The sequence below is a fragment of the Condylura cristata genome, unplaced genomic scaffold, assembly GCF_000260355.1.
Source record: "Condylura cristata isolate star-nosed mole 26May11 unplaced genomic scaffold, ConCri1.0 scaffold00017, whole genome shotgun sequence".
In the NCBI taxonomy this organism is placed as follows: Eukaryota; Metazoa; Chordata; class Mammalia; order Eulipotyphla; family Talpidae; genus Condylura; species Condylura cristata.
The window spans coordinates 36,135,381-36,160,545 of record NW_004567118.1 but is presented as its reverse complement, the minus strand read 5'-3'; the positions used below and the strand labels follow the sequence as shown (position 1 = coordinate 36,160,545).

General features: G+C 45.6%; 2 protein-coding genes across 2 annotated transcripts in view; both read right to left on the bottom strand.

Moving 5' to 3' along the window:
• Positions 1–3,047: 3,047 nt before the first annotated feature.
• ALDOC (aldolase C, fructose-bisphosphate) lies at positions 3,048–6,483 on the bottom strand. The gene is made up of 9 exons (XM_004684861.2): positions 6,370–6,483; positions 5,207–5,330; positions 4,905–5,116; positions 4,765–4,819; positions 4,518–4,678; positions 4,322–4,405; positions 3,910–4,084; positions 3,586–3,785; positions 3,048–3,496 (listed from the first exon to the last, which is right to left on the bottom strand). The coding sequence occupies exons 2-9, from the start codon at positions 5,316–5,318 to the stop codon at positions 3,401–3,403; spliced, it is 1,095 nt and encodes a 364-aa protein (XP_004684918.1). The 5' UTR covers positions 5,319–5,330; positions 6,370–6,483; the 3' UTR covers positions 3,048–3,400.
• Positions 6,484–7,193: 710 nt separating this feature from the next.
• Positions 7,194–25,165, bottom strand: part of SPAG5 (sperm associated antigen 5) — a 19,260-nt gene continuing 1,288 nt past the window's right edge. The window contains exons 3-24 of the mRNA XM_004685150.2: positions 20,000–21,081; positions 19,731–19,905; positions 16,332–16,406; positions 16,019–16,111; positions 15,802–15,936; positions 15,479–15,598; positions 14,973–15,065; positions 14,762–14,875; positions 14,317–14,410; positions 14,016–14,163; positions 13,833–13,935; positions 13,519–13,652; positions 12,910–13,048; positions 9,547–9,622; positions 9,310–9,390; positions 8,940–9,060; positions 8,737–8,848; positions 8,273–8,353; positions 7,958–8,113; positions 7,803–7,877; positions 7,634–7,714; positions 7,194–7,386 (exon numbers count right to left, since the gene is read on the bottom strand). Of these exons, the coding sequence (XP_004685207.1) occupies positions 7,315–7,386; positions 7,634–7,714; positions 7,803–7,877; positions 7,958–8,113; positions 8,273–8,353; positions 8,737–8,848; positions 8,940–9,060; positions 9,310–9,390; positions 9,547–9,622; positions 12,910–13,048; positions 13,519–13,652; positions 13,833–13,935; positions 14,016–14,163; positions 14,317–14,410; positions 14,762–14,875; positions 14,973–15,065; positions 15,479–15,598; positions 15,802–15,936; positions 16,019–16,111; positions 16,332–16,406; positions 19,731–19,905; positions 20,000–21,081 (3,360 nt within the window). The 3' untranslated portion in view covers positions 7,194–7,314. The remainder of the gene's footprint in view (positions 7,387–7,633; positions 7,715–7,802; positions 7,878–7,957; positions 8,114–8,272; positions 8,354–8,736; positions 8,849–8,939; positions 9,061–9,309; positions 9,391–9,546; positions 9,623–12,909; positions 13,049–13,518; positions 13,653–13,832; positions 13,936–14,015; positions 14,164–14,316; positions 14,411–14,761; positions 14,876–14,972; positions 15,066–15,478; positions 15,599–15,801; positions 15,937–16,018; positions 16,112–16,331; positions 16,407–19,730; positions 19,906–19,999; positions 21,082–25,165) is intronic.

Below are 25,165 nucleotides of genomic sequence, written 5' to 3'. Positions count from 1 at the left end.
AAAAAAAAAAAGTTATTGCACCTCCCTGGTGGTGCAACAGTTTATATAAAGTACAGCACTATTAAGCTAGCTGAAGCTGCTTCAGTACAAATTCCATCTCAGGGAGCTGACCCACATGGTGTGGCAGAATTCTGACCTGCCTACTGCTCCCCTCAGCAGTGTACTTCGTCAGTCTGCCTGTTCTGCTCCCCACTTTGTCTGGTGAATCCTCTCACCTCCCCTGCACCTCTGACCTGTACTGTATGCATAAATAAATAAATCTTTTTTAAAAAGTTCTTGAACATTCATAAGCACAGACTCTGGATCTTAATCACTTGGATGCAGATTCTTATTTCACCACTTATACCAAAGTGATTTTAACGAGTTTCCCTGACTTTTCAGGGAGTGCCACTTCAGAGGCATAGACTGCCACTGCAGAAAGATGGCATGAAGCAAATTTTCAGTAATCTCTTTTTAAATTTTTTTATTTATGCATAACAGGCCAGTGGCACAGGAGTAGTGAGAAGATTTACCAGAGTCAGAGTGGAGAGCAGAACAGGCAGGTGTACTGAAAGACACTGCTGAGAGGCGCACCCGGCGGGTCAGGAGAGGTCTGCTGCACCATGTGGGTCAGCTCCCTGGTCAGGGACAAAATTCCTGCAGCAGTGGCTGCTGACAACTTCATAGTGCTGTGCTTTAACCAGCTGCGCCAACAGGGAGGACCCTCAGTAACTTTTAAAGGCAGATGATGTGCAAAATCCTCCCCAGGAGAAAGGACAAGCTGCTGGTTGACACAGTCCGCTAGGGGGAGTCACTGCAGATAGAGTACCAGCACTTCTGGCTCACCAGGAAAAACCCTAAGCCTCAGATCTGCATACTGAGAAAGCCGGTTGGCTAGGAGGCTCTAGGGCCATTGTGCATTTCCTGTAGAATATGGGGAGAAGAGACTGGGCAACGTCAGACATATGAAGTCTCATGCTGAGCTATGACCACTTGACTGGGGTGTAAGCACGGGTCTAGGTGAGCAAATAAAGAAGAGAGCATCCTGGGTGTATACTGTGTGAACCAGGGAGGGCACACTCCCTGTGAAGTGGGCAGGAAGACCTTATTCTAATCACGTTGATTTACTGACTCATTCACTCCAACACCTTCACATAAAGTAAACACTATTAATCTACCTGTTTTAACAGAGACATCTACTGAATTACACTGCTAAGGGGAACAGCGGGCTGGTCAGAAGAGGACCCCAATCATGTGGTCATAGTGTAACAGGGTGGTCCCTAGGAAAAAGGGAAGTTCCAGGTTCCCTGCCCCACCCAGAAGGAGGGTGGAGCTGAGCAGAGAAAAAGGAGAAGAGAGAAGAGAAGGAAGCTGGATGTGTTACTGGGCACCCCAGTGTGAATTGGGTTGCCTGTCTGTGGGTCTTCACCCGTGCGCTTACGATTCACTTGTATTATGGACACACTCAAAAGGTTACATAATGGATTTATTTATAAGGAGAAAGGTAAAGGAATAACCCAGGGAAAGAGGGAGAGAAACACAGGTTAACTAGGATGTCCTACCCGTTCTGCTGACTTGGACTCCACCCGCACGCTGAAAACCAATTGAGCGCCAAAACCATCAGCTGAGAACCACCAGGTCCCCCCAGAACCCACATGTCCGGTTTTATCCCAACCTGGCTGCTCAGCTCCACCCTCACGTCCCAGCGTGCTTCTTCTTGGTACTGATGGGATTTGGAGTTCCAGCATCTGGAGTAGGGGCGGAGTCCATGAAACCTGTACCTGTTACAGATGGAGAGCCAGGAGACCTGAGGAAGCCACATGGAGCAGCAAGCATGTGATGAAGAAACCGGGCTTGTTTCCTGACCCTGGACTGGTTAAGGCAGATGTGGGTGAGATACCTGTAGGGAGATGACTATGGCAGTGTTTATATTGATTTTGATTTTGCTCTTTTCCTCCCAGATTTGTCTGGCCATGTCTGACCCTTTTCCATGGGTCCCGGCCAGAAGGTGCTTTAGTCTTGTGGCAGCTTTCAGGCCTTGCTTTGGGCCAACCCCTTTTGGGTGGACTTTTCCCATGAGAGGATGGGTACCTTCAGGTGTTTGATTTAGAAGTTATATTCTTTGTGTTCCATATTGTATATTCACTGTATTAAAGTCCCTTTTCATTAAAGTTTTATATGTTTTGTCTTCTTGTGGCGGATGGCAGAACCCACTTAGAGCAGGCAGGATTTTGGGGTTTCAGGGGTGTCCCTCTCCCCCTGTTCTGGAACAGATTTGGGGTGCCCTATAACAATAGCTCAGCGTGAGACTTCACCATGTCTGATGTTGCCCAGTCTCTTCTCCCCATATACTACAGGAAATGCACAATAGCCCTAGGCAGCCTCCTAGCTAACCGGTTTCCTCAGTATGCAGTCCTGAGGCTTAGGGGTTTTCCTTGTCAGCTAGAAGTGCTGGTGCTCTATCTGCAGTGACGCCCCGTAGGGGACTCTCCAACCAGCAGCTTGTCCTGCCTCCTGCTGAGGAGTTTGCACAAAAGCTGCCTTTAAGTTACTGAAATTAGACCTTCCCTGGTGGCACAACAAGTTAAAGCACAGCACTATGAAGCTATCAGCAACCACGAGTTTGGTTTCCCGGCAGGGGTGGTGATCCACATGGCACAGCAGACCTCTCCTAACCTGCCTGCTGTCCCCTCAGCAGTGTGTTTCAGTAGATCTGTCTGTTCTGTCCCCACTGTCTCTGGTGAAACCTCTGACCTGTTGTGCATAAATAAATAAATTTTTAAAAAAAGAGAGAGAGAGATTACTGAAATCTTGCTTCATGCCATACTTCTGCAACTGCAGTCTCTGCCTCTGAAGTAGCAGTTGGCGACCCTACACACTGCCTCTTGCTCTCACCTTAGACATCAACAGGCAAGGGCCTGAACTGGGAATGGTAACTGGGTGAGGCCTTCCCCCATAAACTTAAAACCCACTAAAATTCAAAACTCTCCATCTCCACAATCAGAGGATCCAGAGAGGCATCAGAAACATGGAAGTGGGGATTTTATGTATAAAATACACAGACAAAGCATGTTTTGCCACATTTATTTTGTTATGTGGTATACACGCTAGGCATGAGTTAAGTCTAGTGTCCTATCCTGTGATTCCAGGAGAGCGCACAGGCAAGGAAAGCCCAATGGGGAGGGTATGGGTGCTGGCAGAGGCAGTGGGAAGACTCTGGCAGGCTGCTCTGACTTCAAGCAAAGACTCCTGCCCTCAGTCATCCCTTTATCCAGTGGTCTCGGGTAGCAATGGGAGAGGAGCAGGGAGAAGAGAAAAGGATTCAGTATTGGATGAAGGCATCTCTGCTCCGAATGGCTAGCACTACAGGCAAAATTAGATGCAGGCGGCCAGGCCAATGGTTGTGGGGTGCTATGGGTACTCAGTAGGCATGGTTGGCAACGTAGAGGGACTGTGCTGCAGCGCCACCATCTTCTCCAGTGCCTTCATACTTGCCCTGGGCAGCAAGCCCATTCACCTGCAAAAGAAGGGGGGAGGCAGTAAGCAGATCAAACCAGCCCACAGGTGCCATATCCTGTAGGCAGCACACAATCCCACCCCGACAACCTCAGCCCTCTTGATGAATTCCTCAGTGGCAGCTCCCGCGTTGTCCCGCTGCCCTCGCCAGGCATTGAGTGCAGAGGCTTGCAGGGCACGCCCATAGGAGAAAGTGAGGGCCCAGGGCCGGGGAAGGGGACATCGGTTGATGGCATTGAGGTTGAGGGATGCCTCCTCTTCACTCTGACCTCCAGACAGGAAGGTCACTCCTAGGGTGAAGAAGAGAAGATAAATTGGTCACTTCCTATTTTTTCCTGGGGAAAGGACCCCAAAGGTGACAAGAAGAACCTGAGGATGAGTCTTAGGATAGCAGCAGGTTAGAAAGGGTGATACCTGGAACAGCTGGGGGCACAGTGCGACGCAGGGCAGTGACAGTTGCCATGGCAATTTCCTCCGGGCTATACTTAATGGGACAGGCATGGCCAGGGGTTACCATGTTGGGCTTGAGCAGGGTCCCCTCCAGGTACACATGATGGTCACTCAGAGCCTTGTACACAGCAGCCAGGACCTGGGGAGTAGAGGAGGTTTACAAGGTTCTGGGCCCCTGCCGTGTATTCGTCTGTGTTCCCTGTCTCAAAGTGACTGGGCTTCACATGACTATCAAAACAGGCTCAGACTCATGAGTCTGTCCTGGGATCAAGTAAAAGAGGACTTGGGAAAAGAGCCTGAATCTGGATGATGGATTATGGATTATGTTCCTTCGTCAGGCTGCCCTGTACGTATCCGTGCCGAGGTGTAGACTCACCTTCTCTGTAACGTACTGGCAACGCTTGAGGTCATGGTCCCCGTCAGGGAGGATTTCAGGTTCCACAATAGGCACAATGCCATTCTGCAGGTAAGCGCAGGAGAGTTGGGAGGGGCAATGGATGGGATGGGAGAAAGCGCGCTGTAACTGTCGGGCACAAGGCTTCCACCTGAGCCCCTCACACACATACACATACCTGCTGGCAGATGCTGGCATAGCGGGCCAGCACATTGGCATTCTCCAGAATGGCAAGTGCTGAGGGCGTGCGCTCGCTGATCTTCATCACACAGCGCCACTTGGCGAAGTCGGCGCCATCCTTCTTGTACTGGGCACAGCGTTCTGAGAGCCCATCCAGACCTGCAAGCATAGTGCCAGCCTTGTCACTCTGCCCGTCTGTGCCAGTATCAACCACCCAATGGCTCTGTGGTGCTAAAGCCCTGTACCTTGAGTGGTAGTTTCTCCATCAGTGCCAGCTAACGGGACTACACCCTTGTCAACCTATAGGGAAACAAATAGGGGCTGAACAAATAGGGGATTCTCCATACACCACATTTTCACATCCACCCTCCTCCAGTGGCTGCACCTTGATGCCCACAACAATGCCTTTATCCTGGATGGTACGGATGAAAGGGACACCATTATCATCTTTCTGGTAAAGTGTCTCATGGAAGAAAATAACGCCTCCAATGCACTTCTTCACACGGTCATCGGCACTGAACAGAACCTGGCGGTACAAACGGCGATTCTCCTCTGTGTTTTCCACCCCAATTTGGCTCAGCCGCTTGGCCATGCTGCCTGGAGGCAAATGAAGAAAGGTGGCAAGATCATCCCCAGGGGGTCTCAGATCACCCCCTCCCATCACTCTGCCACAGACCCCCCACCTACCTACAGATTCATCTGCAGCCAGAATGCCTTTGCCTGGGGCCACAATCCGAAGAGTGATGTCAGACAACTCCTTTTTCTGCCCAGCAGAAAGGGCTGGGTATGAGTGGGGCATGGCGACAGCTCTCTGGAGTGGAGACAAGATAATAAGACTGGACCACATCCACTAACTGCTCTGTTTCCTGTCCTTGCCATATGGGCTTAATGGCTTTCCCTCCACCCCACCCCCCAACAATCATGGGACTGGGAACAGGGCAGTCATTCTTGGCATGGGTTCTAGGCATCGAAGTGGCACCAGTCCTGCTGACAGCAGGCTTAGGGCCCCAGTTCTCACACTCCTTTTGTCCCCGGTGGGCACCCTTCCCAGCCTCAGGGAACGATGTAGGATGGGGGTAGGGAGGGAAGCAGCCCTGAAGCTACAGGTCTTTGATGAAACTGCTGCCGAGTAAAGATGCCAATCTTCTCTCACTGACTTTCACCCCTTTTTCAATTAAGCAAAAGCCCTGGCCTTTTCAACTTTCCCGTTTTCATCCTCAGCAGGGTCCCCAGGAAAATGCACTTACTTCCAAGGCTTCAGAATGAGGCAAAAACACCCCATCACTGCTCCTTCCCTAAGCTTCTGGAGGAAAGTCTTGGTTTTCTATGGGGGTTGGGGCAGCTTCGGAGGAAGAGTGGTACTAGTAACTGCCACAGGCTTTCATAACCCCTTTTATGCCCCTCGCCTCACTGGCTATGCAGTTGGGAGTTGGGAGCAGAGGTCAGGGTTCAGAGGAATGAGCAGAAAAAGGAAGGGAGAGATGCAGGAAGAGCAAGGAGGAGCCTTTCCGGGAGGTGATGGACAGGCTAATAGTCAGGGAGTAGGACCTAGACCAGGGGGAATGAAGGCAAGAGAACAGGAGAAGGAAATTAGCCTAAAAAAGGGACATGAAAAATGCCAAAGACAGAGGAACATTAAGGATTGGATAAGTTAAGGTCCAGGTGTGAGAGGTGAGTGAGGGGTGGAAGAAGCTGAGCCACGGGATTTGGAGTGAAGATGTAAGAGAGGATGTAAGGAGAGAGCGAGAAGGCACGTCCAGGGACCCCAGGGAACAGGGCAAGGATAGCAAGAAGAGCCAAGGGAAGCAAGCAGAGATGCTAAGTAGCTCCCACCTCACCCGGAGCCTCACCTGTGCGCAGCAGTTAGCGGCGGCAGCCACGGGAACAGCTCAGCCAGAGGAACACCTCGACTCTGAGGAGCAGCCGCTGTGGCTCCAGCCCAAGCTCCAGTAAATGAGGCGGCTAATGCCGCAGAGGTACGTGACTCCCCCCCCCGGGGGGCGGGGCCGGCATCTCACCGCCACGACCACGCCCCTTCCCGGGACTGGCGGCCGCCTTTGACCACGCCCCCAGGGGCGGAGCGACGAGGTGGAGTGACTCCTGGTCCCGGGCCATCTTGCAGGCTGTGGTGGACTCTCCCCCTCCCATCTCTTGGAGCGCAGCCACTAGGGCCCCAGACACAGGAAATGGTCTTGCCCTCATTTCTGCCACAATAGCCTTTACCAAGAACATAGCACTGTGCAGGATGTTGGGAATTTTGCCTGTCACAACAGGTAGATGGGACAGAGGCACTAACCAAGTGTGGGAGTCCTGGGCAAGGAGTAAGCAACGGACTTGGGTGACTTTATTGGTCCTCACCCCATTATTCATCAAGGCCTAGACCAGAGGGGGATGGAGAAGGTAAGAGAATGAAGCCTTGTCTGTTGCCCCCAGGCCCTAAGCCAGGGACAAACAGTCCAGTGCCCAGCGCATTTGGGGAAGCAAGGGAAGAGAGGAGGGGCAGCTGGTTTTGGCTCGGCATTAGAACAGGAGGAATGTGTGGAGGAACCCAGGAAAGAGGACCTAGCTGCATCTCCCCAGACCTCATCCACCCCTCCTCAAAGAAAGAAGATCAGGGAGCCTGAAGAAATACACTAAATATATTTTATTTAAATAGCATTAAAACATAGCTGGATTAAGTAATAATAAAAAAAAAAAGATAAACATCTCTGGCTGTGTGCCAGTTGGTCCTGGAACTGGGTTAAAGGTGTAATACAGGTAAAAAGGGGTGAAAACAGATTCCAGCTTTCCATTTCTTAGCTCAGAAATTCCAGCAATTCCTGTAGCTCCTTGCAGCCCTTCACAACATCTGGAATGGACAACAAAGTCTGGGAAAAGAGGCAGAAAAGGCAGCTCAGGGCCACAGGCTTGAGGGCTAAAGCTCACAGCCCCAGGAAGCACCCAGTCATCACTGAGTTAGAGGAGAAAAAAATAAGCCACTGAGTAGCTTGCAAGAGTGAGTAAAGCCCAGCTCTCAGCACACTCTGGGAACTGGAGCTGTGCTCATCTCTACCTACTAGGGCCGCACCCTGTTCCATGGTCTTTTTAGTTGTATCAATTCCTTCCCTCCTTTACCTCATAAATGTGCTGAACAATGTCATCTAGTTTCTTTAATTCCTTGTCAGAACGCCGAAGATTCTCTTCCAGGATATTTCTCTAGAAAGCAAAGAGACTGTACAAAGCCTGTGCTTAAAGGAATAGCAGTTTTTGCTGGTGGTGGTGGGAAATGCATGGGAATTCTTACATGGCTCTGGAACTTGACCATGAGTTTTGCTTTCTCATTTTTCATCTCCAGGAACATCACCCTCAGTTTATCCACCTATAGATATGTCCAGGTCAGTAGGGGCATAGTCTAGGGTTCCCACCAGCTGCCTACCTCCTCTATCAACCCAGAGTCACCTCCTGGGAGAGCCACACTTTCTCCTGGATCCAACTAGTGGCCATGGGCTGACAGCTGGGGTCCAACTGGCCTGCCAGAGTCTCTTGGAGCACCTTAGTCTCTGTCTCTGCACGCCGAAGTGAGCGGGTAAGTTGTGTCACCTCCTCTCTCAGGCTCTGGGGGTAAGAATGGAGAGATATACAGTAGCCCCCAAATACCCTCACTATCCTTCTTATCCAAAGTGAACAAGAGTAGACCAGGGGATCTAATCCCCAGAATGGGGATCCTGGCTATCAGTGACTCAGGAAGTAAAAAGCCGGGCGTCTTGAACATACTATGAGCTCGCCACTCTTGTCTATCTGCTCTAGGATCTTCTGGTTTTGCTGCTGTATCACCTCCTGCAGCTCTTTTTCATTCTGTGAAGCAAAGGGAGTAATGAAGGCATTGAGGGAGGCTCGAATCTTAAAGCCCTTGCCAGGAAATAATATTTAGTATCTGACTCATGCTCAGCCCAGGTGATACCAATTAGTGACACTCCAGTTCTCCCTCCAGGGCTACATCAGACAAGACACATTTCAGTGATAAGAGTTCTGCTAGAGTTCCCAACTTCTAGGTTGGCCTGGGGAGATGGGTCACCCCATAGCTGACTCCCAAACGTGAAATGTCTGACCCCAGAGGGGTAAAACTAGGGCAATGGTTGGAAAATCCCCACCACCCAGCTTCCTGGAGAGACAATGATTCCCAGTGGGCCAGTAGAGCTGCTCCAGTTCGTTGCCCCACTTCTAGGCCCCTCCTTCACCTTGTAGCGCAAGCACAAGGCCTGGTTCAGCTTCTCTATGTCTGCTTCCTTTGCCTTCTGCGCTTCCTGATGCTGTTCTTCCCGGGCCTGCAGTCTATCCTGTAGATCACAACTAGGGGAGGGAAGAATTCAGCATCATTCCTGTCCTCTCAGGGCTAGCTAGGCCCTTGCCATTAGGAGTGTTCTCACTTGACCTCTCTCACATTTTCCCCTGCAGACTCCTGACAGCTTCTTCTTTAGACTCTTGCAGCAGGGAACACAGGCTCTGAAGCTCCAGAGTCCTACCACTCAGTTCTGCCAGACTCTTCTCCACATCAGGGGTCTCTGAAAGGAAAAGTCCCAGATAAAGGCAGAGGTGTGGCAAGAGCATAGCTATCATTTCCACAACTCTTATCCATGTTCCCCACCCACAGGATTTGAATGTCCGGAACATTGCAGATCCCAAGAGGCAGTAATAAAATGAGCCCGAATAGAATTGAGGTTTTTAGAGCAAAGCACTTCTCATTGCTTTAGTCCTTATCCTCACTACCAGATCTAGAAATGAGGCAGGCTCCCTGGAGAAACCACCCTAACCTGTAGGCTGAAGGGACGCCATGGGTGCTACTCGGGTGAACGCACTCTTGTCACTTCCAAGCAAGGGCACAGGAGCCGATTCTGGATGTAAAACAAAAACCAGCCATGGCCGAGGCCCCTCTGGTGACCTGGCCAACAGTCTGCCAGGGAGAGAGGGGTCTGCTGGTGGGTATCTCCAACAGCTGAAGATATCAGAAGTGGCCACAGCTTTCCACCCCTAGATTCCAGGCCTCTAACCTGTGTCTACTTTTGCTGTCAAGATGCTTCCCAAGCAGGCACTGTTGGTGAGTGGAGGTTGTGCTTCGGGATCAGCCTAAGGGCAAAGGAGAAAAAAACCTAGTTGCTTTTCAGGGCTAGTGATTTCCCCAAACTCCCCGACCACATCTGCAATGCTATTCTATTACCTCTTCGCTATCTTCCAATTTCTCCATTAGCTCTTTTCCCTGAACTTAATTCTATCATGGGAGCAATAACAATTAAAAAGAAAAAAAAAAAAAAACTTCCTAAATCCCCTTTTAGCTACTGCATTTTCTCTTTCCCATTAATTAAAGAAAGAAAGAAAAGCCTACATTTCTTGCCTATTCCCTTCACCATCTATTAATTCCCCTGTCCACTACAATGCAGTGACACTCCACTATTTCACCAAAATTTTCATCATTTAATTCACCAATGCCATTCTTACTTTCAAATGCAATGGACAATTTTCAGCTCTGCTTTTACCTGAGTTATTTCATGATTAATGACCACATTCTTCCTTTAGAAATGTCCTTTTCTTAGCTTTGGGGCATGGCTCTCTCTCCTTCAAAGGCAGGTCTCATATCTTTCAGGCTATATCTTTTCTATATCCACAGGTCCTTTGTTAATTATTAGTCTCATCCCTTGCTCTTTTAACATTTTAATCCATTCCCCATGTGACCTCACCTCAGAAACTCCACAAACACATCCACTTCCATAGATAATCCCTCAATCTGTCTCTCTCAGCTGGATTTTTTCCACCACTCCCCAGACCCACAGGCTTGACAGCCAGCAAAAATATCTACCAGACTGTTCCACAATTCACCTGAGGGTAATATGTATAAAACTATACTCACCACTATCCTTATACTAACTCCCCAAATCTGCTCCTCTTCTAATATTTTCAAGTCCCGAGCAGAGGGAACAGCAAATTACAGTCTAGAAGTCAAATCTGGCCTGCCGACTGCTTTTGTAGATAAATTTCTATTGACATACAATTACACCCGACCTTCTACACATTGTCGTGGCAGCTCCTGGGCTATAAAGGCGAAGCTGAGTAGTTGAGACAGACACATCATTTGCAGAACAGAAAATATTATATCACCCTTTATAGGGAACGTCTGCTGACTCTAGTTCTATCGCAACACCATCTCTCCCACAATCTAAGATCCATCATCAGTTACTCTCTCCCTTACTTCAACATAAAACTAGTCACAGGTTGTAGCACTCCTACCTTCTAAATATGAATTAAGTTCATCCAATTGATCTCCTCCTCCCTACCCTTACTATAAGTGCCATGAGTTCAAGTCTTCAGAATCTGACTTCCTACCTACTTCTTCAGCCTGGTCTCCTTGCCGTCCCTACCCAATACAGCGCCTACACTCCAGTTATAAAAAGCCATTTCCTAAACAACCTAAATGCCCCCCAAAAGATGACTGGATCAAGAAGATATAGTATATTTACACAATGGAATACTACTCAGCAATCCAAAAAGATAAACTCATGCCATTTGTAGCAACATGGACGGAGCTGGAAGGGAAATGCTAAGCAAAATAACTCAGAAGGGGAAAGAGAAATAGCAGATGGTTCACTTAGATGTGGAATATAAGGGAACTAGATAAAGGGTCAGGAAAAAGACAAAGACTTGCAAGCTGACTATGTCTGAGGCATACAGCAGGGGAGGGGGAGGAAGAAATCAAAACAGGGGAGGGAAGAGCACAGGGACTGTGGTGATGGTCACGGACTACAGCTGAGGGGAGAAATCAAATATCGTATCAAGATGAACAACATAAAATTTACATAAATAAGTAAATTTTTTTTAAAAGCCACTTTCTAGTCCTCAGACTTACCACATTCCTTGTAAGCAGGGCCTTGCCTTGCTCAACCATAGTCCTGCACCTAAGCAGGGCTTGTTACAAGGTCACCACTACAGAAAGTACACAAAGTATCTCTAAAACTTTTATTTACTATTTCCCCTGCCCAGCAGGCCTCCCTCTAAATCTACCCCTGCCATGCACATTTCTAAACTTCAGGACTGACTGAGGGCCATATGCTTTGAGAAGACATGCTAACTCGCCAAAGTGAAACTGATGCTCCTTTCTCGATGCTCCATGGTGGTCATCCGCACAGACCTCTCTCAGAATCACAAATGAAGACCGCAAGTTTACCCCTCTGCTTCCGCTGCTAGACTGTGGACTCTTTGGCATTTCCTATGCTCAGCATATAACTGGGAAAAGGGTCAGATCATAAGCACATTCAGACCTCAGGATTGTGATTGTACTTTAACTGCTGAATAATCAGTATTCTGTTTTTGGAAAGATGTCAAACACGTTTAGTGTGTACTATGGGAAGCCCTAAAGAAGCAAGGCTAAATGTCTGCTTTCAGTCTAGTTGAACAGACCAGATATCTAAGGAAAGTTAGTGTAAGTGCCAAAGGAGAGTAAGTTCATGAGATCACTGAGTGTGACTGGAGAATATTTCAAAGAAGGTGAATTAGGGAGGACTTTAATAGGAAAGGGAAAGGTATTTCCAGTTTGAAGACAGAGGAGAACAGATGTGGCAACATCGTGAGCCTGAGCAAGAATGGAGGTGGGACACATGTGCGGTGTAGAAACAGCCCAGATGGCTAGCGGATTCATAACGCGGAGGTGGGAGACAGGTGAAGGAAAGTCTAAATGACAGGCTAAGGAGATCTTGTAGGCAACTGAAAGTTACTGAAGGTCACAGAGATGGAAGAATAGCATTTTAAGAAGCTGGTTCTATACAATAAAGACACAATTAGTGACCTCCCTGGTGGTGCAAGTCTCAGCACTATGAAGCTATCACTAGCCACTGCACATGAGTTCGATCCCCGGCCAGGGAGCTGACCCACATGGCGCAGCAGACCTCTCCTGTCTCAACCCCCGCCCCTCAGCGGTGTACTTCATGAGTCTGCCTGTTCTGCTCCCCATTCTGTCTCTGGTGAATCCTCTCACCCTCCCTCCCCCATACCTCTGGCCTACACTTCAGCTCTCGTATGTATAAATAAATGAAATAAATCTTTTTTAAAAAGACACAACTAGAAAAACTCTTAGTAATATAGAAGCAGCGGGGAACTTCTCCAACTTGATAAAGAGTAGCTACGAAAACCTAGCGCTTGATCATACATAATGGTTAGAAACAGTTTCCCACTCATATCAGGCAGGAGGCAAGGATGGCCCCTCTCACCACTCCTTTTCAACATCACGGTAAAAGTTCTAACTAATACAGTAAAGCAAGAAAAGGGAATTAGAAGTATAAGGATTAAAAAAAAAACTATAAGCATCAGAAAGCAAGAAATAAAACTGTTCAAAGATATAACTGGAAGGAGGAGCCCCCAGGTCCTACCTTTTCCTGTAGTTTCTCCTGTAGGAAGCAGGTTAGGTTCTGTAGTTGCTCAGTCAACACCCCAAGCTCCTGGGAATACTGATGCGTCTTCTCCAGGTCTTGCTCCTGGTATTCTGCTATGGTGCTAGCCAGCTGAGCCCTGAAATGAGGAGCAAGGAAAGCTGCCAAAGACCAAAGACCTCTGAACACCTCTCCCAAATCCCCAGCATTGCATTTTAAGAGTAAACTAGAACTTTGGCACAACACCCTTCTTAGAGATTAGCTTCCAGAAGCATTCCTGGGAAAGAGAAGCATTTAGGGGCTCTCCCTGGTGGTACAAGGGATTAAAGTGCAGCATCATGAAGCCACTGTAGCCCAGGTTTGACCCCCAGTCAGGGAGCTGGCCCACATGGTGTGGCAGCTCTCTCCTGTCTCACCTGCTGCTCCCCCTCAGTAGTGTATTTCTGTCGATCTGCCTATTCTGCTCCCCTCTCTGTCTCTGGTGAATCCTCTACACCCCCACATCTCTGGCCTGTATCTCAGCTCTTGTATGCATAAATAAATAAATCTTTAAAAGAGAGAGAGAGAGAGAAGCATTTTGGGGGAAGCACAGACAGGAGGGGCTCTTACTTCAGGTTTTCTATGGTGTCCTTGAGGTCTTCACACTGCAGGCTGCGTTCCCGGAGCACTTCCAGCGTGGTTTTCAACTGACACTCAACCTGACCCAGCTCCAAGTAAGCAACCTGATTCTCTTGGTCAGCAAACTAGGAAAGCAGGAAAAGGAAAGGAAGGAGCTAGGATGGTGGGGAAAATGAGCCCCAGTGCCTTGGGACTTTCAGAGCCTTGGGAGCAGAGGATTTTCCAGTCCAGAGTCTAAAACCTCACCCCAATACCACCAGGCACCAGTTTCTCTTGCCAGCTCCCCAGCCTGAGGCATGTCTTACCTCCAAGGTCTCCTTCAAGTCTTGTACCTCCTTGGCCAGGACAGCCTGTTGCTGCTGCAGTTCAGCCTGCATGTGTTTTAGGGCCATCTCTTCCTGTTGCCATCTGCCAGAGACCTTATATTAGAGTCCATTTAGCCCTCTAGCCTGAGTACCTACTGCTACAATAACCTGAGAGGAACTCACTGAGCAGCCTGCTCCTCTTTGCTCTGGGTAAGCTGGCAGAGCAATTCATCCTTTGTGGCCAGGTCCTGGGTACAGTGGGCATGCTGACTCTGTAGCTCTTTCAGCTGGTTCTCCATGCTGGCCAGAATCTGCAGCTGGACCCGGAGATCTAGACCAAGAGTATCCTAATGACACTATGTGGTCACCAGGCCAAAATCCTATACTTCTGCTCCAAAACAAGTGCTCTCTAGCATTTTTTTGCTCTACTGCCACACCCCAAGCCTCATGGCAAAATTACTTGCACACACACACGTGCACACACCTGTTGCTAAACGAGTGTTTTCCAACTTTAATTGTTCTACTTGGCCTTTGCAGTCCTCTAAATGGGCAGAGACTTGTTCCAGTTCCCTAGAAACCTAGGAAGAAAAGACAGTTTTCCTCCCACCACTCCTGCTGAATCAAGAGACCCAGCACTTACTTTAGGACAGCAAACAATCTTGCTCCTGCACAGAAACACTGAAGCAAATGAGGCCAATTTTCAGAGAAAAGGTAGAAAAGTTGCTGAAGAAGGTGCTGAAGTACAAAGGAAACAACTGGGCCCAACGTCATCTTACAGCAAAGGAACCTGACTGATCTCCAAACCCTCAGGGTAGAAAAAGGTCAGAGCCAAGTTAAGAAGCTAATGATCATACTCCTGAGGAAAAGCCGTCTGTAGAAAAAGAGGAAGCCAGAACTAAAAACTAAGAGTCCCCACTCCTAGGTTGTACCTGCTGCTTTTCTTCAAGTGCAGTGTCACGCTCCTGCAGAGTCTGCTTGCTCTTGGCTGTGAGTTTCTTTATGAGTTCTTGAGACCGACTCAGCAAAGCTGTCCATGTTACATACTGCCAGGGGAAGCAAGCAGGTCAGCAGAACGAACATGAGGCCAAGTGCCTAACAGGGCTGGAGTAAAGGAGTGGTGTGGTGGCCCCAAATACTCACATCCAGTTGCATGGCTATCCAGTCCTGATGCAAGACTGAAGTAAGACTCGATGTCTGATGAGCCAGCTCTTCTTGCTCAGTATGAAGGCCTACCTAAGTGAGAAGAGGGCCTATGCAAGGAGCCGCTTTCCTCTGGTCACAGCATGGTGGGGGTATGTGGCCATCCTCCCAATGTGTTGGCATGGGCCCTCCAAAAGAAAATGTACTCAAGGCCCTCCCTGGTGGCGAAGCGGGTAAAGCACAGCACTAAGATGCTAAAGCCACTTCAACACGAGTTCAATCCCTGCCCCGGAGGTGACCACATGGCGTGGCAGACCTCTCCTGACCCGCCTGCTGTTCCCCTCAGCAGTGTGCTTCATCAATAGGCCTGTTCTGCTCCCCACTGTCTCTGGTGAACCTTCTTACCGCTCCTGCACCTCTGGCTGTACCCCAGCTCTATACGCATAAATAAATAAATCTTTAAAAAAAAAAAAAAAGAAAGAAAAGAAAATGCACTCAAATTATACCATTTGGGTCTGGGTTTCCTTCAAAAGGCTTCTGAACTTCCTCAAGGATGCCACATCCTGTTCTAGCTGGCTTATACGCTGGCTGGCATGTGCACAGAAAGCCTCTAGCACAGTTTCTGCCTGTTAAGAGGAAAGATGGCAAGGACAGAGTGAACACAAGAGGGAAACAGCATAAAAAACCCTAACTTTCCATGGCTCCACTTAGTTACTTCATTACGCCTCAAGGGAAGCGGTTCCTAGGTTGCCTGTTTATGTCTCCAATGAATCTGCATTCCCACAGGAAGAGCTCTCCTACTTCCAAGGACAAAAACCTGCCGCCTTACCGCATCCTGGCCTCGGAGGGCCATTTCCTCTCTGTGTTTTGCCTCCGCGCCTTCTGCTTTGAGGCTCTGGAGTCTTGTCCTCAATTTCTTCAACACATCGAAACAGCAGGAGACCAAGGTTTCCACACGCCGAGACTGCATAAGAATCAGATGCTGTGTCTTGTTCCAATGTTTGGCTTTCAGCCCCACCAAAGGCCTCTACCTTCACATTTCTTACCTCCTGGCTCATGGTGGCTTTATCTTCTTCTAAGTGTAACATAGATAGGTGAAGCAAGGATATCACCTCTTTAGAGATCAGCACCCATGACTGCTGTAGAGGGAAAGATGATTTGACTAGGTCAAATAAAGCCACTGAGCAGGAAGAAAGGGACACTGAGGAGAAAGTCACTGATCCCAGTTTGAAGTTCCCAGCAGGGAGGTGAACTTAACAAAAGTTAGAAAAGCTCTCTTCACTGCCACGACTGTTGTGTCTGTCATTCTTGATCTTCACCGGAGACCCAGCAGAGGTATAGACATAGTCAAACACTTACCATGATATTCCTGGCCTGTTGCAGCGCCTGCCCAATCTCTTGGTTCTCCCAAAGACATGGAGGCTTCTTACTTATCTAGTCAGAGAAACAGAGTTGTTCCTTTTGTGTAAGCTCTACCAACACCCCATCCCCTCTCCTACCGAGTTAAAAGAATCTTCCCTATTAAAAGTAGGAGCAAAGTTCACAGTTTGATGAAGCCAAGTCAGGAATGAAATCCAGAGGTTGATTAAAAACCCCTTTTTAAAATAACATTCTTTTCTAGTTATAAGAGCAACCGATGTTTGCTCTAAATTTTTTGAAAATACACAAATGAACAAAATGGAAAAAAGTAATCATTAATAGTTTTACCAGCCCTCCCTGGTGGCACAACATTATGGAGCTATTGCAGCCACTACAGCACAAGTTTGATCCCCGACCAGGAGGTGACCCACATGGCATGGAGGACCTCTCCTGACCCACCCAGTGCTTCCGTCAGCAGTGTATTTCCATCAATCTTCCAGTTCTGCTCTCCACTCTGTCTCTGGTGAATCCTCTCACCCCCGACACACACCTCTGGCCTGTACCCCAGTTCTGTATGCATAAATAAATAAATCTTTAAAAATAGTTCTACCAACTACAGCAGAGTTTCTTAACCAATAGTATAGCACTCCCCTCAAGAGATCACAGTATACCTCTACACAGAAATTTGGATATATCTTAGATTTGGTAGTATCTTAAAGTTGTTGATGAAATACAGTAATGCTTAAGAAAAACTATAATTAAGACTATGTAAATAAATTAGGGCCCTGCTCTTAGTAATTTTATTAAGCTACTGTTGTTATTTAGCCCTGAATCAATATTTAATCTCCTCACTGGAGTAGCCTGAGACTGGAACATCTGCTTTGGGGGGAACCTACTTTGGAATACCACCCATTTTTAATTTCTGCTGGTATTTTTACCTGACCTCAAAGCTTCTCAGAGGGTTATCTGAGCTGATTTTTTTTTTCTTAAAAACCATAAACTTATGTTAAACTTGTTTTGCCATGGTCTTAAAAACTCTTCACAAATATACTTTCACTGATTACAGAATATTCCATCGTATGGATGTACCATTATTTTAATTTTTTTTCCTTATTAAAAATGTGATTATCGGCCCTCCCTGGTGGCACAGCAGGTTAAAGCACTGCACAAGGAAGCTTTAAGCCACTTCTGCATGAGTTCGATCCACCTGCCCCAGAGGTGACCACATGGCACGGCAGACCTCTCCTGGCCTGCCCGCTGCTCCCCTCAGCAGTGTACTTCATCGATCTGCCTGTTCTGCTCCCCACTCTGTCCCTGGTGAATCCTCTTACCCTCCGCATCTCTGGCCTGTACTGCCATTCTGTACAAATAAATAAATCTTAAAAAAAAAAAATGTGATTATCTTTATATAGGTTTTTTTTCTTAGGATTTATCCCTAAAAGTGGAGTTACTGGGTCAAAAACTCTCTTGAACTGTTTTTAAAGTCTTAAATTGTTTTCAAAAAAGACTGAAGCAATTTATTGCCTACTGGAAACAGGCCAAGCTTACAAGCATTATCCATTTTACTATTTTGTCAGAATACTACTTTGGCACTTGTTTCGACTGCATGTCTTTAATTACCAGTAATAATAACTTTCTCAAATATTAGTAAATTTTACTTTCTTGTCCTCTAACTGTCCATTATCCTGGAGCAGAAAAAATTTTAGTGTGCTCTGTAAAGTAGATCAGGAGGATCTCCAAGACAGCAAAGTCATAAAATTGAAAGTTCTGAAAGTGGAGAGTCTTCATTACTGCTGAAAGATAGCCATCACTGTAGCAAGCTGTGCAGTGCTGTACTGTGCTGTGGCAGTGTGCATTTAAGGAGGCAGATCTCTTGGAATTCATCACTCTTCCCCAGCAAAACAAACATCATTCCCTATGGTGCCAGCTGTACGGCACGAAGTACCTGAAGAGCCCTGCAGAGGGCACCATACTGTTCTGCCGGTGCAGTCAGGCAGACGATGAGATTAGAGCGTGACCTACACAGCAAAATGTAAGGGATGTGTCCCTGGAGGCAGAACAACTGAAGATCAAGGATAAGAGGGAAGAATATAAAAATAAGAAAACATAGGAAAGAAATTAAGCAGTTAGAGGAACAAAGAGACTATGGTTTCCAGGACTTTGGCAAAAGGTAAAGTCGTTGAGGAACTTGTCAAGGTAAAGGCGGTCTCTGGACATTTGGAAACCAAGTCTTCTTTGCAACAGCCACAATGCCAAGGCTATCGATCCCTTCCCTGACACCATTCCCTTCTTTCCTAGGCCTGTGTTGTCACAGTAAGAACCTCTCGGACAGTAGTCCTTAACTGTTTTCCTCTCATAACCTACAGTAGTCTTAGAAGATTAAGTAAAATTGTTACAAAGGCTGTAGTATACTATATTATGTAATACATTATTTGTACTTCAAAGTCTATTATTCATCAGTTTCTCTGCAACAACAAAAAATTGATCTAAGTTTAAACTTCTTTTAAATTCCTCTGCTCATAACATTTGGAAGAAAAGTTTCTTTTGGATGAAGAAATATTTTCATCAGTTGTATACTCATCATTGTAAATATTCTAATTTTGAATAAAATCATAAACATATGCAGTGAAATTTTAATGGGAACCATCTGTTAATAAAATAAATGAAGATTCTTCCCCTTCATGTGCCTCGTGGTCACTACAATTCCTACAAGACACATGGTTCAACAATAATTTTGTCTATTTTCCTTTCTTAAAGATAAGGACATGAAGGAGAAATCTTCATGTAATTAGTAGATAAGGAAGAAGGAAGGCAGGTCATGTCACCCAGTTCTGGGAGCACCTTTGAAAACATACACCAAAAGTCTCAAAGTGAACTTTCATCAAAATCTTTAGTGTTCCACTGACATAATTAAAGTCTTCCTTCAATTTTGTTGAAAGCAGGTAAAAGTGATGTATTATATGGAGTCATTGCAGTCACATATGCATTCTCAGCAAGTATATCAATATTTCCTATTGTCCTTTAATGACTATACCTGACAAAATAAGATTCAGGAAATGTGGTAAGTACATTCTTTAGTAAAGTAGGCAAGAGCAGTTGAGAATGAGGAAGAAAAAATTAGTGAACAGTACATCCGGAAATTGAAGATTCTAGAAACCAAGCCCTTCAAAATTTTCCTTGCCTGTATTCCCTTGGGAAGTCTTGATGTACCCCAGGGGTAAAGTGAGTATCCACAGTTTTAGGGTTTTTTGTTTTTTTTTTTTTTCCAGAACCCACTTTTACATACATTCTAAGAATGTGCTGTGATTAAGGCATCCCCTTTGCCATCTGGCAGATTATCATACACTTTCAGGAAGAGGCTCAATGAGATTTTCCAAGCTTTGGGAAGAACCTGCTTACCCCACAGGGAGAGGTATCAGTCTGTGTGTTATTGTCCTGAACTTCTGGGTGAGAGCTTGTCAGCTGTCTCTTCCAATCCCGCAGCTGATGGGAAAGAACTTCCAGAACGACAAGAGAGTTCAGCAGGTTATCTTCCAGGTCACGTCGAGATAAGGTAGTCAGATCTGGAGGGCGGCTGCAGCAGGAAGAGAGGAAGATAAGAGAGAGGAGGAGGTGGGAGTATCAGGTCCAGGTCTAAGTGGACTCAGGAGGTGCAAGGATACGCTTACCGCCACAAGAGGTGCTCTGGCTCAGGACTGTCCTTCGTGTCCACCACGCCTGTTTGGGATGCTTCTGAACTCTTTTCATGTGGGGCTGGGGGAGTAAACCAAGTCCCAACCGAGCAAGTAGAGAAAGGCGTTGTGCCAATCGCAGCATCCCGAAGCACAGAGGGAAGGGATAAGCTTTGACGGAGATTTTCCAGCATGGCAGAGGTATTTACACTTTTTTCCAGCCAGGCCAGTGGAGACATCCACGGTCCTGTATCAGAGATGAGAATCCTACCAGCATCTTCCACTGCCAGTTCTGAAGCTACCTGGGATTCCATCTCTCCTGGATTTAGGGTCAGACATGTGGACGGAATACCTTCCATATCTGAGACAAATGCTTGCTCTCTGAATTCAGCCTCCTCATGGAATGTGAGAGAGCTCATTTCTCCTTCCTTATTAGCTCTGTGCTCTACAATTCCCTCTCCTGGGTCCACATCACTGACAGGGAAATCTGCGGCTAAGGCAGTAGAAGGGGAAAGCCAGAGCATGGAGGTAGGCAAGAGGGCATTACTTTCAGAAGGGCTCAAGTCCTCAGCCTCAGCCAGGCCATCTCTCAGGCTTTCCTTGGGAGAGTGTGGGCCCTGCTCGGAGTTCAGATTTGGTGAGTACTCTAAGAGATGGGGTGGAAGCTCTTCAAATGTAGGTTTCTCAGGCAAGGCAAGAACAACTTCTGAAAAGCTGTCTTCTACGCAGGGTGCTTCCCCCTTTCCCTGAAGATCTTCTGTTCTCAAAGGCTCATCTAGAGACGTGCTATTCGTCTCTTCCATGGTGTCTAAATGGACTGTGTGTGTAATATCTTGCTGCTGCCCCAATATAGGAGGTTCCAGGACCAGGGTTTTAATCACATTATCAGCCAGTAAGTCTACCGTTTCCTCAGATGCTTTGGGAGTAGAGTTGGTTTGGGGAACTGGATCAAGGTGGGGCTCATCAGATTCCTGTTGACAAGTTTCTAGCCACTTTGAGGGATGGCTAAACTGTTCTGAAGGAGAGTCTGTCTTCTTAGCATTGACACACTCCAGTAGAGACGAGTTGTTGCTGCCTTTCTGCCAAAGGAAACAAAAGCAGTTGACTCTGCTCTCCAATATACAATTATATGTACAGGATACCTAAGAAAAAAGAGTTTTCGCTGCCTCCACTTAGTTAAGAACTCTGCTCACTACAGTGATCCAATACAAAAAAAACAAAAACAAAAACTAAGAAGCCATTTTGGGGTCTTTCAAGTGTAGACTGTTAAAACCAGTCTATAGTAAAACAGTTAACAAGGCTGAGATAATCTAGTCATACCATGCAGGGACAGACAGTAGCTTGAATAGGAGGATCCTATTCTTCCTCAACTGTGTTCTAGGGAAACGAGCAGGGAGGGTTGCGAGGCTCAAATTTCTGTCAGAATCTAGAGTTGGTATAACATTTTCTCCCCTCTGGAACAAATAAGAAATTGAGCACAATTCCATGGACCCGAGTGACCTAGTCTCCCTGGTCCACTGGAGGTGTAGGCATCCTGGATACATGATTGAGTTCATTCAGCTTGGGATTTGAGAAGCTCTATCCTTTGTAGCAGGAGAGAAAGAAGAGCAGCGAGACTTTCTCCTGGTTCCTGGACAAAGAAACTGACAGCCTCCCACTTCTGGCTCACAGGGACAAAGATCACTGCACCTCTACCACTTGCAGGTTTATTGGACATGAGACCCAATGAACAAAGAAAAGGAAAACATGAATGTACCTGAGTGGATCTAATAGCCAGAGGAAGGACAAACCCTAAGTTAGAAAGTAGACCCTATGAGATGAAAATAAGATGGTAATCCAAACCAATAAACATAACAAGATTTAGGTTCAACAAACACACAGAGACTTTTTTTGGGGATATAACTATTACTTATAAACAAAAAATTTCAGTAAAATAAATTGAAAGATGTTTAAGAGTTGAGAATAGGATTACTAATCTGGTCAATCAACTCTAAGAAACATCTTAAATACAAAGAAATGTAAAGCTGAGGGAAAAGTTAAGAGGATTACGAGAAAAGTCAAATGAAGCTAACCTGTGAATAAATGTTCTGTCAGGAGAAAAGAACACATGCCACGAGGCACTGATTAACAAATACCATCGTAAAATTTTTCCAGGGTAAAGAAAAATGTTCTTTTGCACATTGAAATGGCTCAAGGTCCAAGCAGCATTGACAAGATCTTTAAAAAGGAATTCTGGGTTCTCCCTGGTGGCTCAACAGGTCAGAGCACTGCACTATGAAGCTCTCAGAAGCCACTGCAGCAAGAGTTCAATCCCCAGCCAGGGAGCTGACCCACATGGCACAGCAGACCTCTCCTGATCTGCCTGCCGCTGCTCCCTCAGCAAGTATTTCAGTACATCTGCCTGTTCTGTTCCCCACTCTGTCTCTGGTGAATCCTCTCACCCCCCACACTCTGGCCTATAGCCCAGTTCTGTAAGCATAAATAAATAAATCTTTAAAAAAAAAAAAAAAAGGAAGGAAATTCTAACACATCCTAGAACAGTTTGAGTGAATCTTTAAGACATTATATTAAATGAAAGAAGTCAATATAAAGGAACAAATACTGTATAATTGCACTTATACACAGTATCTAGATTAACTTTCAGCAACTGTAGAAAGATAATTGCTTAGGGGCTGGGAGGGAAAACTCACAGCACTTTTATGGTCATCTGTGAACACATGGAGAGCAGCAAAAAACATGAGATGCTTGAAACACAATTCCTAGCTGAAGTTGAATAAAGTGACATTTTGCCTTCTTGATTTATCTCTACACTGTAAACAAATGCCTTTTTTGTGGTCTTTTTAGTGGTAGGTTTTTAGCATTTTTTTCTGTTTTTGTGGGTGATTTTGCTATTTTAAACAGCCCCTAAATATAAATCTAAAAAGTGCTGACTAGTGTGTGAAGACTGTGATGTACCTTATGGAGAAAATGTGTTAAATAAGTTTTATTCAGGTATGGGAGCTATTGACTGGGTGTTCAATGTTACCAAATAGTAATACAAAATAAAGTGCCTTTAAAACAAATGCACATAAAGTAAGGTCACACTAGATTGGTTGATTTAGAAAATTTTTGTTCCAGCCCTCCCTGGTGGAGCAAGGTGTTGAAGTACAGCACTATGAAGCTATCTATCAACAGCCCCTGCAGCCATCCCAGGCTAGGGAGGTGACCCACATGGCGCAGACAATGGGGCAGCAGACCTCTCCAGTCTCATCCGCTGCTCCCCACAGCAGTGTATTTCAGTCAATCTGCCTGTTGTGCTCCTCACTTTGTCTCTGGTGAATATTCTCACCCCACTCCCGCAACTCTGGACTGTACTCCACTTCTTGTACACATAAATAAATACATCTTTAAAAGAAAAAAAAAAAACATTTGTTCAGTGAGTCATAGGAAAATAATCTCGTTCTGTATTTCTCTTAGGAGCTGCAATTCAGTATTTACTAATTAAGTGTTCTCAGAGATTCTTATAGGCCATAGCTACAATTAACCAGAATTGACTGTCTATCTGATGAATAAAAAATTATGTGTGTTTGCATATTATTAAAAAAACAAAGTAGGATGCACATCAAGTTCTTAAAATGGATTGGTTATTTGGAAGAGCAAAACATGTGTGGGAGGGATTAATTCCAGAGCAAGGGCAAGAGAGAAAAGTATAGTTAAGCACAACAACAAAAAAGGTCAGGGAAGAGAAATAAGGGAAAAAATTACAATTGGTAATTGCCTTTACACATATACTGATATATGCAAATAAGCATACACACAGGTGCACACAAAAAGAGATGCAGAAAATATTTTAAATATTTAAAAAATATATTTTAAATTAATTTACCATTGGCTTATAATATTATGTTTCAAGAGTACAGCTTCACACCTACCAGTATTTTAAAATGTTACTAGAGTTATCTAAGATGGTAGAAGCATATTTTCTTCCTTATATCTTATTCAAATATTACAAACAATGAACTTCAATTATACAGCTAAAATTTTAAAAAGTGGGGGCCTCCCTGGTGACTTAGGGGGTAAGTCTCAATGCTATCACTGCTACTGCCTGAATTCGATCCCTGGCCAGGGATCTGACCCACATGGTGCAGCCGACCTCTCCTGTCTCACCTGCTGTTCATCTCAACAGTGTATTTCAGTCAATCTACCTGTTCTGTTCCCAATCATCTCTGGTGGATGCTCTCACTCTGGCCTACACCCCAGTTCTTCTATGCAGTAAATAATTTTTTTAAAATAAATAATAAATTTTTATAAAGCAAAAATAAGAGTTATTTTGGGAAGGAAATTTTTTTGTCTATGAGGCTGAATAGTCAGGGGGCAGTAGGCCCTTAGGTAAAAGGGTAAAAGGGTGGGAGACCTAAATTGCAATCTATTTTGTTACTCTGATGAAATGACAGTGATTAAATTCCATAAGCTCTATTAAGATCAGTTCCCACTTAGTATTTATTTCTGTTCTACTTAAACTCTACTATCTAATGTGGTAACTACTCTCCACATGAGGATATTTAAATAAAACGAAACAAAAAATATAGTTCCTTAGTCACATTAGCAATATTTCAAGTGCTCGGCAGCCTCCTATCATATTGGACAGCAGATTATCAAAAATTTCCATTGTCAAAAAAAGTCCTATTGAAAGGTAGGTGTTAGAACCCTTTCAAGACAACTACCTTTACATGTTGTTCAGGCTGTGTCTGTTTTTAACATGTTCTTTCCTCCTATAACTTTATTACATCTCCTTCCAAAAAGAACAGATCAACTGATCAAATTAAATACAAACTCAGGGTCAAAAAACAAAACAAAACAGATTTTCCTATCTCAAGGAGTAACAGCAAAACCTGATGATCAGATTTGCTTCTAGAAGTCAAAGCAAAAACAAAAATATGGCAATTACATAATTCTATTTTCTTATTTTTTTAAAAAAGATTTCTTTATTTATGCATACAAGAGCTGGGTTGTACTCCAGAGGTATGGGAAGGTGAGCGGATACACCAGAGAAAGAGTGGGGAGTAGAACAGGTGGATCTACTGAAATACACTGCTGAGGGGTGCAGCAGGCAGACAGAAGAGGTGTGCAGTGTCATGTAAGTGTACAAACTATGTATTAGTGATGAATAAAAAATTAATTAGT

What these genes read in the sequence shown, in the direction of transcription:
- ALDOC (XM_004684861.2), bottom strand. Translation starts at nt 5,318, where the DNA reads ATGCCCCACTCATACCCAGCCCTTTCTGCTGGGCAGAAAAAGGAGTTG. An exon ending in TGGAGAAACTACCACTCAAG is followed by an intron (nt 4,679 to 4,764) that starts GTACAGGGCTTT and finishes CTATGCTTGCAG; the next exon opens with GTCTGGATGGGCTCTCAGAA. An exon ending in ATGCCAGCATCTGCCAGCAG is followed by an intron (nt 4,406 to 4,517) that starts GTATGTGTATGT and finishes GCTTACCTGCAG; the next exon opens with AATGGCATTGTGCCTATTGT.